General features: G+C 40.6%; 1 protein-coding gene across 4 annotated transcripts in view; it reads left to right on the top strand.

The window, feature by feature from the left end:
* The window catches only part of LOC117827641 (CCR4-NOT transcription complex subunit 3-like), a 53,307-nt gene extending 39,778 nt beyond the window's left edge, over window positions 1-13,529 (top strand). For 2 of the 4 annotated variants that reach the window (XM_034704265.1, XM_034704264.1), the window contains exons 15-19: window positions 198-294; window positions 597-798; window positions 5,229-5,361; window positions 6,767-6,892; window positions 7,054-13,529. In XM_034704265.1, coding sequence (XP_034560156.1) covers window positions 198-294; window positions 597-798; window positions 5,229-5,361; window positions 6,767-6,892; window positions 7,054-7,152 — 657 coding nt within the window. In that variant the 3' untranslated portion in view covers window positions 7,153-13,529. Of the gene's footprint in view, window positions 1-197; window positions 295-596; window positions 811-5,228; window positions 5,362-6,766; window positions 6,893-7,053 lie in introns of all 4 variants that reach the window. The other 2 variants (XM_034704263.1, XM_034704262.1) reach the window with 1 other exon arrangement.
* Window positions 13,530-14,069: the final 540 nt, after the last annotated feature.

Below are 14,069 nucleotides of genomic sequence, written 5' to 3'. Positions count from 1 at the left end.
GTTGGATGAAGACCGCCTCACCTTCTTGTTGTTTGGGTCTAAAATGTTCTGGGAATGAGGGGAGAGACGTTGATTTTCCTGAATATCATCATCGTCGTCGTCTTTGTTTGAAGACGATTTTAACGTTATGTGAAAACGGTTTCGAGACGTCAGGCAGGATCTGATTTCCCATGAGTCTCTTTGTCTTTCCTCATCAGCCCCAGGAGCCTCTGAGCAGCCTGAAGTCCATGGCCGAGCGAGCAGCACTCAGCTCAGGGATGGAGGGAGACGTGCCCTCCCTGCACCTCACCCCAGGTAACACACACACACTCTGACACGTACTCTGACACACACACACACACATACACACACGCGGGAACAAAAGAAACAGAGGGTTGTCTCAGAGCAGAAATAGAAAAGCTGAAGTTTAATGGAACAAAATGTCATCTCACCTCCCACTCTACCTCCTCTGAACAAAAACTGCTGATGATACTATCAGCCCTGACTCAACTTCTCTCTCTTTGTCCTCAATCCCCCTCCCTCCCTCCTTCCCTCCTTCACTCCCCCACATTTTCCTTCCCCATCACCCTCTCTCTCCATCCCCATCCCCTCTTCAGACATCTTCCCCAGCAGCACTGTGGCCTCCTCAGGTCCCCCGTCAGCACCTCAGCCCTCGCTGTCAGAGGTCAGCATCCCCCCGTCGTTGGGGGTCTGCCCGCTGGGGCCGGTCCCCCTGTCCAAAGACCAGCTCTACCAACAGGCCATGGAGGAGGCGGCGTGGACGCACATGCCCCACCCGTCGGACTCGGAGAGGATCAGGTGCAGAGAAATGTTTGTTTACCTTTTTATTTTTGTAGCACACACTCACACAGAGGGTCAGGATAGACTCAGACAGACGGACAGTCAGACTTTGTAACTTCTAACACCTCAATGTCCAACTAATCTGTTTCAGGGGACGTTGCAGGAGAATTGGCAGCAAAATTAGGGATATGGGAAGTAAGAATCCGGGTCTTGCTCACCCTAAACATGAACTTGGACAAGATTTTACAGATTCCAAGCTCAGTGTTTTGCGTCAGAATATCCATCCATCCATTATCTTGATCGCTTATCCTGTTAGGGGTCACGGGGGGCTGGAGCCTATCCCAGCTGGCTTCTAGCGAAAGGGTCGCCAACCTATCACAGGGCTAACACAGAGAGACAGACAACCATTCAGTCCACCTTGGACCTGGCTCTTGGTCTCTAATCCCGCCGTACGCCATGTTTGACTGCGAGACTTTTCACCTGTCTCTTCCAGAGTCTATGATATCTTCTGTCTCATGTTTCCGTCTTAAGATTTAAAGGTGACATATCATGCAAACTCCAGTTTTCAGTGTTTTTCATACGTCACAACGCCATCCGGTCTGTAACAGGAAGTCAGAGCTCGGAGCTTGTTCAGCCCATAGACTGTATAAAATACAACTCAACCCCTCCTCCGTTTTTCATTCCCTGCACACGTGTGTGCTAACAAGGAGCTTAGGAGGGAGGCATGCTAGTTGTAGGCTGTCTTAATAAACACAAAGGTCGGTTTTACTCCCCACGTCTGCAGATTTGAAGATCTAGTGGAGGATTTTTAGTTTTCATGGAAAAGTGCTAGCGCTAGTTAGCATAGCCACATAGCTACATGTTGGTAGCTGTGAACCAAGACACACGTCGACATACTGACAAATAAAACAACAAGAAACACTAAATCTGTGACCAATGGTTCAGAAAGGTCCTGCTGCAGGCGCCTCTCCGTCAGGATCAGATTCTGGATCAGATTCAGAGAGTTGAAGTAACGCGGGTCTGTGAGCAGCCGTGTATATTCAGCCAACATGTAAACATTAGATCAACGTGCTGGACAGCCAAGGACACACCCACTTCCTGAGGGGGCGTGGTCAGAGAGCTCATTCTCATTTAAAGGCACAGACACAGAAAACAGCCTGTTCTGAGCAGGGCTGAAAAAGAGGGGTTTTCAGGCAGACCAGAATCTGATTTCAAAGTGTTTTTATGAGCAATAAACTTTAAAGACATGTTTTGGGGACCTCTTAGACCAATATATGTTGATGAAAAAGAGCGTAATATGTCACCTTTAAAGTACGCTTTGGACCTGGCACTTGATTCCCGTTCCTAATCCTGAGATATCCGTCCTTAATTGAGTCGATCTTCTGCATCTTCTCTGGTGTTTTCATCCTTCTCCATATTCCCTCAGACGTCACATTAAGCAGACTTGTTTTTGCAGATTGACAGATTTTACAGTCAGTCCTCTATAGTAAATAATGCACTGTCCAGGAATAACAGACCCTTGCCATGGAGTATCGACCAATCAGAGTCAAGTAACTCACACAGCTGTGATTTTAAAAAGACAGCAGTCGTCTCTTTGGAGGCAGTTTTTAGGGGGAACATTTGGATATCATCGACAGCTTCTGTGTCTCATCCTTTTCATTTCATCCAGCTCTCCAGCTCTATCCAGATAGCAGCACTTATAAACCGTCTTACACTCATTATGTTTCTGTGAAAATTAGTCCAGAACGTTCAAAGAAGACAAAAAAGAGGCTTCAGAGATAATCACAGCACACTCTTCCTCTGTTTGATTGTGGAGTTTCCATCGTTTGCTTCCATGACGCCGAAGATTTAAAGACGCGTGTTTCAGATTCTTCTTCATCCGGCTTAAATCAAAAACCAACAAAATAAATCATCCACAGAACAAACACGAAGAGAGAGGGAGGGAGGGAGAGAGAGGGAGAGAGGGAGGGAGAGAGAGAGAGGAGAGAGAGAGAGGAGAGAGAGAGTTAATAGAAGGAAGATTCAAGGCCTGTGAGAGTGATGTCACTGTGTTTGATTTGTGATTAGGGTTTTTAAAACACACGCACACACACATGCACACACACATGCACACACACACACACACACACACACACACACACACAGATCAGGCACAATTAGAGCACAGATTCTGCTGGCTCTGTATCTGCTGTGCACTCAGCCCACACAGGTACAATTGACATTTAAATCCAAACACTCAAACCCTCTCGAAGCTTCAGTACCTGTTGTGTTATACAGTTAGAAGAGGAGACACACACACACAGGCACATGCTCACACACACACACACACACACACACACACATGAACACGTATAAAGCCTGGAGTTAGATCTGTTTTACTGTTAGAATAATAAACTGGGTTACAGCTACATGCATCGCCTCACTTTAAACACAGATGAAGGATATCGATAAAGAAACACACTCAGTAATAAAATAAACATTTCATCGTCAAAGCTTCACAAAGACACCAAAACCTCAACAAAATCTACAGAAAGGTCTATGGTTAGTAACTTTACCGGGACAGGAAGACTTAAAGTAAGAGACAACCAGAGAGAGGGGATCCCAGTGTGTCAGTTCCCCCGGCAGTCTAAGCCTATAGCAGCATAACTAAGACCTGGTCCAAGCCTGAGCCAGCTCCTTTAAGAGGCACAAACCTTGAGCAGAACCAGACTCATCAAGACAGGATAAGATCCAGTCCCATCTTACAGGCAGGACTCTGATCTCATCTTAATCCACCATGAGCAGAGCACTTTGCAGCATTTAGCAAGTTACAGTGGCAAGGACAAACTTCCTTTAACAGGCAGAAACCTCCAGCAGGACCAGACTCATGTTAGACCGGATCTGCTGAGACCGTGTTGGAGAGATGGATAGAGGGAGGTGAAGAGAGAGAGAGAGATGATAGTGGGGAGACGGATAGTAGTAGTTGTAGCAGCTGGAGTCTACGACAGAGATCCAGAGGAACCTACGAGACAAGGGAGCTCAGGGACTCCAGAAAAGTCTATGGTTAGTAACTTTAATGGACAGGAAGAGTTAAAGTAAGAGATAGGGAGAAGGAGAAAGACAGGATCCCAGTGTCAGTCTAAGCCTATAGCAGCATAACTAAGACCTTGTCCAAGCCTGATTCAGTTCTAACTGAGACAAGGGAGCTCAGGGACTCCAGAAAAGTCTATGGTTAGTAACTTTAATGGGACAGGGAGAGTTAAAGTAAGAGATTGGGAGAAGGGGAAAGACAGGATCCCAGTGTCAGTCTAAGCCTCTAGCAGCATAACTAAGACCTGGTCCAAGCCTGAACCAGTTCTAACTATAAGCTTTATCAAAAAGGAAAGTTTGAAGCCTACTCTTAAAAGTAGAGAGGGTGTCTGCCTCCCGGACCCTGACTGGTAGATGATTCCAAAGGAGAGGGGCCTGATAACTGAAGGTTCTACCTCCCATACTACTTTTAGAGACTTTAGGTACGATGAGCAGGCCTGCATGCTGGGAGTGTAGTGTTCTAGAGGGGTAATAGGGCACTATGAGCTCTTTGAGATACGAAGGTGTGTGATCATTAAGAGCTTTGTAGGTCAGAAGAAGGAGCCAGTGTGGAGAAGCTAACACTGGAGAGATATGCTCTCTCTCTTCCCAGGTCTAGTCGGCGGTGACCCCCTTCAGTCCTCTCCTTTTATCAGACCCAGCGCTGCAGATCGAGTCGAACATGTTTGAATGTTTTTCAGGAGATAAAAAGTCGTGAGTGTCGAGAAAAAACAACAAACAACCTTTTATATTTCAAAAGAGTTAAAAACAGACTCGGTCAGTGACCGAAAAACAGGAACACTGTGTGAACTTGTATTAATGATTTGAAGCACACTCACTGCGATACGTCTGTAAACAGCCACACACAGCGACCTGTGTGAGGAGAGCGTTAGTCACACACTCCAGGAGTGTTTATCCGTCTCTAACTATCGGCCTGTTTAGTGGGACGAGTATTTCGGGTGCTCACTGACCTCTCTGTGGCTCTGATGGAAACAGGAAGTCTAAAAATAGAGGGTCTGGTTTGGGGAGTGTAGAGCTTTTTCTGTCAATCAGTCGGTCTGATCGGTCGCACTAATGGATCTTTTAGAAGTTGATCAAAACACAGCTTTGTCCGGGTCTCCACATGGATAACTCATCAGGAAACAATGGAGTTAGTTCAGAGGAGAAGCTGTGAGGGGATCCTGGATTTGCAGGCTCAATATCTAAGTCGTATTTTGCGACTACAGCTCCAAAAAGGTTGGGGTCTGAATTAAAACAGCCCCATATTTAACATTTAAGGCAAGATATCAAATGTTGACGCCTGAATGTCGTTGTTTTTAAATGCTCTGCCGGGTAAGTCAGAAAAGAGCGTTTGATGTGACTCCCATTGACCGCCCTCCCTCTGTGTCTCCACCTTCCAGGCAGTACCTGATGAGGAACCCGTGCCCCACCCTGCCTTTCCACCACCAGGTGCCACCGCCTCACTCCGACACTGTAGAGTTCTACCAGAGGCTCTCCACAGAAACCCTGTTCTTCATCTTTTACTACCTGGAGGTAAGCTCGGACTAAAGTTCACTTTTATTCTCTAAAATCTTCAAAATGAATGAAGGCTTAAAAACAAAGACAGTGAATGTGAGAGCTGCAGGTTTGCAGTATAGTTAAATATAATAATAATCTCTCTCAGATTACATTTATAATAATAATAATAATAATCTTTATTTATATACACTTTTCAAAACAGGGTTACAAAGTGCTTTACAAAGAAGAAACTAAAAGGCAATAAAAGAGAAATTTGAGGAAGACAAATAAAAGGAAATAAAACTTTGTTGGATGAATAAAAAATTAAAGATAAACTATTAAAACTATCAGAAATCACAAAAATAAAATATGAAAAATATAAGATATTAAAAATATTAAACTATAACATTCAAAAAAATGTAATTATTAAACATATGCAAATTAAAAATATATATATTTAAAATGTTTCATTAAAAAATTATGAAAAGAAAAAAATATTAGATAAAAAACATTTGAATGTTAAACATTTATGAATGTCAAATATATTAAGTTACAAACATATTTAATTATTAAATTATAAAAAAATATACACATTTTAAAAATATATAATATATATATATATTTTGATTTTATTAAAATATTAAAAAAAGCACAAAAATGTTAAATTATTAAAAATATAAAATACATTAAATTATTAAGCATATACAAATATAATTTTTGTAATATACAAATATAAAATCAAGTTATAAAATTGTAAAAAATTTAAAAAATATGAAATCATAAAAAATGTTAAAAATATGGAAATAAAAAATTATAAAAAATATAAACATATTAAAATAAATTATAAAATTACAGAAAATATTAAAATACTAAATAAATGATAAAGTCCTGCCAGTGATACTGCCTAAAAGATAATAAAAACCTCTTGATTAAAACACGCTCAGCTGACATCCCCTGTTAAAGCACATTGATAAAGATGTGTTTTTAAAAGAAGATAAAGAAGTTGCCAATCTGATCTCCTCAGGGAGGTCATTCCAGACGGGTTTGTTTCCTTTAAGTTTATCTAAAAATTCAAGATCTGGAACTTTAAAATCAAATATTCACTCTCAGCAGAGGACACTGCCATTTACCTGTTCACTCACAACCCAAGAGTCAGATGGATGAAAGGTGGAGAGACACAGGGATCGTCCAGAACAAAGTAACTCAAAAGTCGGACGAGTATTCAGCAACTGAGACGGAGTTCTGATGCTGATGTTAAGACATCAGCTGGAGTCACAGAGAGTTGTGCCCAAAGATAATGAGCCCAAAGTGACCGTCTTGAATACTGGCCGTCAAAGATACTTCATTCAAATGAAACAAAGGGGTTAAAAACAACATTTCTTCAATGTCAACATCAATATCTATTGAACTCATCATTATCTCCTTTCCTTCCTCTCCACAGGGCACTAAGGCCCAGTATCTGGCAGCCAAAGCCCTGAAGAAGCAGTCCTGGAGGTTCCACACGAAGTACATGATGTGGTTTCAGAGACACGAAGAACCCAAAACCATCACTGATGAGTTTGAGCAGGTATTTAGAGAGCCTGTACGCTGAATTTACTTAATCCTTAACATTTTTAAAGTAATAAGAAGATATGTTGTAAGTCTGTCAACGCTGAGATCAAAAATCATCACAAGGAAAACGTTTTCCTGTTGAGATTTAATCGTGGTGTCCTCTGTCTCCTCTCTCAGGGAACATACATTTACTTCGACTATGAGAAATGGGGCCAACGGAAGAAGGAAGGCTTTACGTTCGAGTACCGGTACCTTGAAGACCGAGACCTCCAGTGACCTGCAGCCAAAAAACCACATAAAGCAGACACACAAAGACGGACGGACAGACGACAGACGCGAGAGGGACGGACGGACGGAGAGCAGACAAAATAAAGAAGTGGTCCACCTGCTGACATTCCTGGGTTTGATTTTGGCTCTCTGGGATGGAGGGGGGGCGGGCGGGTTCACACGGACACTTTGAAATCCCTCCATCCCTTTCACCCTCCTCCTCCTCTTCACTCATCCATCATCAGGTCTTCTCCTGAACTGGATCTCTCTTTACAACGAGACTTTTTGGCAGATAAGACACATAAACCACACCTACTCCTCAGACTATCACGTGCTTTCCCCTCTGTGTTAATCTCCTCTTCTGTTGGCTTTAAAGACGTTAGCTTATGTAGCCCACTATGAACCAAAGAGTATTGGTTAATCAGACAGTACAGGCTCCGCCCCCCCTTTTCTGTGAGAGTGAGGAAAACCTAAAACCACAACCACACACATGTAACCCGCGCGGTCGCAGTGCTACAGGTTAGTTTAAGGAGCAGAGACGCAGCAGCAGGGCGGGAATTTAAGGACAACTTGAGTTCTTAAATCCAGCTAGAAAACAAGATCGAAGTCACGTGACCCGTTACTGAAGCAGGACTCATAAGGTCTAAGCTCTTTGGCTGTGTTTGGATGTATACTCCCTCGCCAGTTTCTTCACACATGCACGTTTTATCTGATAACACCTGGCCTCATTTTGCTCTTTTTTCATCATGCTTTAACAAAAACAGAGCAGAAACATCTTGAAATATGCTTCCTGGTGTGCATCAGAGGTTTCGTCCAATCAGAAGTGACGTTTTTTTTTACAGCAGGGTGCATTTTCAAAACACCTTGCGGCACAAAATAATCCAAGATCAGGTAATCCAGATCACTCTGGTCCTGATTTGGCAAAGAAGTGGTTTGGATCAACCTAATTCAGATTCAGGACTGTTGAAAAATAACGACCAAATCCAGACTACTGGTGCTGTAAATGACACTTCAGACTTTTGGCCACAGGGGGCGCCAGAAACAACACAAACTTTAAAAAAGAAACATAAAGATTAACTTTTTTTTTGAATAATTAAAAATGCAGAATATTCACAACAACTTGCAAAGTAGTCGTTACAATCTTAATTTTGACAACCTTTAAATTTATTTTATTTACTGTCGCATTAGTGATACACCCCTTTAAATCCAGACTATCACATCAAAACACGCTGCAGCACAAAATAATCCAAGATCAGGTAATCCAGCTCACTCTGGTCCAGATTTGGCAAAGAAGAACTGGTTTGGATTGACCTGATTCAGATTCAGGACTGTTGCAAAATAACGACCAAATCCAGACTACTGGTGCTGTAAATGACACTTCACACTTTGGCCACAGGGGGCGCCAGAATCAACACAAACTAAAAAAAACAAACATCTCCAATATGTTGTATTTTTTCACCAGTTTAAAAGTTCTCCTACATTTAGTTCCTGTAATCCAGCCTGCATCCACCCTCTGCTGGGATCAGAGTAATCCGGATATCCCAATCCTAACCCTGATTTAAAAAAACATCCTAAATTGATGAGATTTTGTTAGAAAATAATTCAAATTTTAAGATTTGTTTAATTATTTTGGCTCACATCCAATCAGATTACTTTGAACAACTAGGACCTGGATTAAAAACGGCCAACCACCCCTTCAAAGAGCAACATTAAACCCTGCACATGGTTAGGAATTAACCCTTGACTAGTGCATCGATCATTGAGTTAATCCCAACCTCTGATTTTTGATTTATTCAATAAAATAATGTTCATTTTAACTTTTATTTAAAGGTTTATCAACATCAGGTTACAGGCAAATGAGTGTCTATCTAAAAAGGCGACATTTACATTTCTACACGCAATAATAACATCCTTTTAGTTGTGGTTCCAGATGATGGAAAATATGGTGCTAAAACATTAACTTTCACTTTCACCTTCACGTAAACAAATCTGTACATGTATTCAACATAAAGATCACAGCTGGAGGAGCGCAACAAAAGCAGCTCTCCAGGGAACCAATCACAAGAGATATGGAATCAAACCATCCAAACATGTCCTCAAACAAACCTCAGAATCACTGAAAGTTACTGATTGAGTCGTCGTTGTAAAATAAAATGTGTTTATTCAGAGTTTCAACACTAAAGCAGAATGAGGTTTGGTTCAGGTCACAATCACCGTTCTGTTTGGTCCAAAAGTATGAGCTGAGTTTTTCCAGGAAATAAAACCTAATAATGTTTGTTGTTTTTGTTTTTCCGTCTCTGCTGCTGCTGCTGGAACAATAACGGCCCCAGTGACCGGTCCACCTTCCTCTGCTGTAATCCAACCTGACCGCGCTAGACGAAACACAAACCCCAGCAGCTAAATGTGGCTGATCGTTGGTCGTAGGTGGCTCCGCGGGCCTCTCTGGCACTTAACTATCTTCAGAGGTCCTGCTGCTGTTGTGTTTTTGTGGTTATTTTGTGAATCCACCAGCCGCTGCGGTCTAAAAATATCCCAACCTGCCTACTCCCATCCAGCCGCGGTGGAGGAGTGTGACAAAACAGCCGCTGAGGTGTTGGTAGTAACTGTTTCAGGTTGTTTTTTTTACCTGGTGGGCTGTGTTATATCACAGTTCGGAAACTCTTTCAGGGCAAAAGGCAAAGTACTTCCAAAATTAGAACTTATTCAAGATCAGAAGTTAAAGTCTTTCGCTCACTTTCTCACGTTGGTTCACCCAAATTAGGTTTAAAAGACAACTTCTTCCTTTTTTTGGTGATATTTCTTAAAACACTTGATCGAATTTTCCTCCAAAACACAACAAAACGTGCACATATAATCATACATTCTCCTCTGACATCCTCTCTTGTTGCTTTTCTCCGGGCTTCTAATATTAAAAACACACAAAATGTAACATTTCACAACATTTCACTGCTTTTTGATGGATACAAATCTGGAAAAACAATTTGTAGTGACATTTTTCGAGGCACATGCGGCCATATTTTGGGGTAAAACTACAAATTTGACAAGTTTAGCATTACTTGATGACAGCAAATGTTAGTACTCAAGCACATTGATGGTATTGGGTTAAATTTGAAGCTAGTTAGAGCTCAATTAATAGGGAATAATACCATCTGCTAGTAATATCCCTGATTACCATTATAGACTGCAAATTCGGAGCTGTTAACGTTAGCTAGCTTAAAACTATGATAGCAAGAAATGTATGTTATCCTCTTATTGTGTATCAGTATTGAATGGTAGCATTCACAACATGTCTTGATGCCAATTTAGCTGTTCTTGCCACGTCACAGCTTCAAGTTCTTCGGATAATCTACATGCTACAATAAGAAAGGCATGTTAGCTAGCTTTAAACAGTGTTAGCGAAGCGTTTATGTATTTCCTGTTATAGTGTTAAACGCTAAAAACCAATGTTGGCTGTTATCTACTACTTCCTGACTTGGTATCCAGTGTGATAACGTACATGCTACGACGAGAAAGGTGCCGACTTCCAGTAAATGGTAACGTTAGCTAACAAAAGTGTCATTAAAATGCTAAAGTCCCTTGCTATTGCTTTGTCATAGAAGTCATACGTTTCTTGCCAACATCACATTTAGCACGTATTCTGTGACAGCATCAGTTAGCTAACATTAGCTTGAACTAGAAACGTTCGTACCATCATTTTTCGTCACACTCAGCTTTCAAATGTAGCAACGAACTAGCTAAATGCTAATGTAGCTTTTGTCCCCGGCACCAGGTTGAATTAGCATTAGATGGCGTTCATGCTACAGTAGCAAAGGTGTACATTTCAAGCTAAAGCTAGCGTGTTAAAAACTTTATATACTATACTCAATCCAGCTAATGTCCGACAATTCCTAGCTAACATTACTGTGGGATTGTAACATTGTGTGATATTAATTAGCAGTGAGATGGCTAAATGCTAGTATTAGCTGTTAATTGTATTATGATCGGAAAGTTGTAGACGTCCAGCTAATGTCAATGTTAGTTCGCTAGAAGTTATGAAAATGCTACATTTAGCTGTTTTGTAACCATTCCCTGCTAATTCTAAATGGTTGCTAGCAGCTCCGTAGAATTAAGCTAACATCAACATTTGATTGCGTATCATGAAACAGAAAGAGAAGTTTAAAAATCCTAGTAACGCTAGCTAGCTTAAAATGTCAATGTTAGCTTAATTCTAACGTCTCATTAGAATTAAGCTAACATCGACGTTCGATTGCGTACCATGAAACAGAAAGAGAAGTTTAAAAATCCTTGTCACGCTAGCTGGCTTACAATGTCAATGTTAGCTTAATTCTAACGTCTCGTTAGAATTAAGCTAACATTGACGTTTGATTGCTTAACATGAAACAGAAGGAGAAGTTTAAAAATCTTAGTCACAGCTAGCTTGAAGTGTCAATGTTAGCTTAATTCTAACGTCTCGTTAGAATTAAGCTAACATTGACGTTTGATTGCTTAACATGAAACAGAAAGAGAAGTTTAAAAATCCTAGTCACGCTAGCTAGCTTAAAATGTCAATGTTAGCTTAATTCTAACGTCTCGTTAGAATTAAGCTAACATCGACGTTCGTTTGCGTAACATGAAACAGAAAGAGAAGTTTAAAAATCCTAGTCACGCTAGCTAGCTTAAAATTTCAATGTTAGCTTAATTCTAACGTCTCGTTAGAATTAAGCTAACATTGACGTTTGATTGCTTAACATGAACCGAAGGAGAGGTTTATATTCTTAGCCAGCTGGAACGCAAGCTAGCTCAAAATTATGTTGGGGAGAATTGGTCGAATGCTAACGTTAGCTTAAGTTACAAAACTGTGGGAAATATAGCATCATGTGCCTCTAGATTTTATTTTTACTTTCTTTAACAATTTATTCACAAAATTAAAGTATGTGAGGAAGTTTAGATAACTTGAAATGAAATAAAAATGGCAGATTAAATGAACCCTCGCTCAGGTGTAACAGAGACAGCCATAGGTTCATTTTTTTATTTTGAAAATCTAATTAAAGTTCCTGTTTTGTTCCTTTTTCTTCACATTTCTGGCTTCTAAGAAATCAAAAAGCAGTGAAATCGAACCCTCCTTCCATATCATTTGGAACCTGTAACAGCAATAAGACTCACCGTTATTGTTACATTCCCCAAAACTTCCACTTAAAGGTCGTTTTGAACTAAAGAGGAAGAAAGACTTTAACGTGCTCTTTAAGCACTAAGTCATCTGCATAACGAGATCCTCCTCAGTAAGTCTGTGTTGTTCTGGGCCGAGCTGAACACGTTAAACTTTACTCTCCAGCAGTGAACCCTACGAGCGTTGTGGGCGTCGGATGTAACCAGCAGCTGGATGGACGTTTGTTAGTCTCCCACCAGCCTTCCTCCTCCTCCTCCTCCTCCTCTTCTCTCTGTGCTGAAGAGCACAAACTGAGCAACACCAGCAACAACACTGCTGCCCACACCTCCTCTGTCCTCCAGCTCTGTGCTGCTGCGGCTGCTGCATGTTTACACACTCACAACAAACACACACTGCCCAGTTGTTACTACCAACAAATCCAGTTTATCTCCAGCAGCGTATTTTCTTTCCCTCCTCTCGTTTTCGGGGTTTTTTCGTTCCCCCCCCTTTTCTCTCTCAGCCGGCCAGCTCCCCCCCTTGGTAGATATTTCCTTTATTTCTCAGGAAGTATTTGATAGATCCTTTTTAAGAGGAAATGTATCCGCCAGCACAACTCAAACAACCTTCCCTGGAAAGATTCGTACCAAAATTTGTACCCCCCTTTTTTTTCCCTCTACCTGCCAGTGGCCCTCCCTATTTCACTTTTTTGAAAGATACTAATATTGTCCTCCAATGTTTGGAGCAGCGCCTGGAAGAGAGAGCATCTTTATATTTTGTATGTGTTGGATTAATCATAGTGAGATTGTATATTACGTGTTATTTTTCCAGAGACGGGGAAAGCATTTAAAAAAAACAAACAAGAGATGGTGTTCTTTGGGAGGAGTGTGGGGTGTTTTTCTTTGTAGCCAAACAGACACAGACAGACGGACGGACGGACGGACGGACACTTATTCACTTGACTGACAGTCCTGCTTTTAACCTTTTTTTGTTTACTTTTTTTTTTTTTTTTTGCCAAGCGGAAGGGATGAGAGGTCAATCCAAGAGCGTCAATGTGAATCTCTCTCTGCCTCTTGACAAAAGTGTTGTATAAACTCTTCAAACCTCTCCTTTGTTTTTGTTTATTTTGTTTTTTTTGTTGTTGTCGTTAGACAGCATGGAGTAATGACACTTGCAAAGTGGCGCTGAAAAAGTAAATAATGACATAACCACGAATAAAGGATTGTAAAATATTAATAAAAGAATTACTTTTCAGAAAACTGGACTCGTGTTGTGTTGGTTTGTAATTGTTACTCTGTGCCCACTGTGTGTTTTCAGAATGAAAGGAAAGGGGAAAGAATGAAAGAGCAAAAGAAGGAAAGAAAGAAAGAAAAAAGAAAGAATGACAAAGTAAGAAAGAAAGACAGAAAGAATAATGGAATAAAAGGAAAGGGGAAAGAATGAAAGCAAAAGAGAACGAAAAAAATAAAGGAAAGAAAGAAAAGAAAGAATGACTAAGTAAGAAAGAAAGAAGAATGGAATAAAAGGAAAGGGGAAAGAATGAAAGAGCAAAAGAAATAAATAAGGAAAGAAAGAAAAAAGAATGACAAAGTAAACAAGAATAGAATGAAAGAATAGAATGAAAGGAAAGGGGAAAGAATGAAAGAGCAAAACAAAGAAAGAAAGAAAAAAACAAAGGAAAGAAAAAGAAATTAAGAAAGAATGACAAAGTAAGAAAGAAAGAATAATGGAATGAAAGGGGAAAGAAAGAAAGAATGAAAGAGCAAAAGAAAGAAAGAAAGAAAAAAACAGGAAAGAAAGAAAA

The sequence above is a fragment of the Notolabrus celidotus genome, chromosome 16 (assembly GCF_009762535.1).
Source record: "Notolabrus celidotus isolate fNotCel1 chromosome 16, fNotCel1.pri, whole genome shotgun sequence".
Classification (NCBI taxonomy): Eukaryota; Metazoa; Chordata; class Actinopteri; order Labriformes; family Labridae; genus Notolabrus; species Notolabrus celidotus.
The sequence above is the reverse complement of the archived record's forward strand: the minus strand, read 5'-3'. Positions and strand labels throughout refer to the sequence as shown.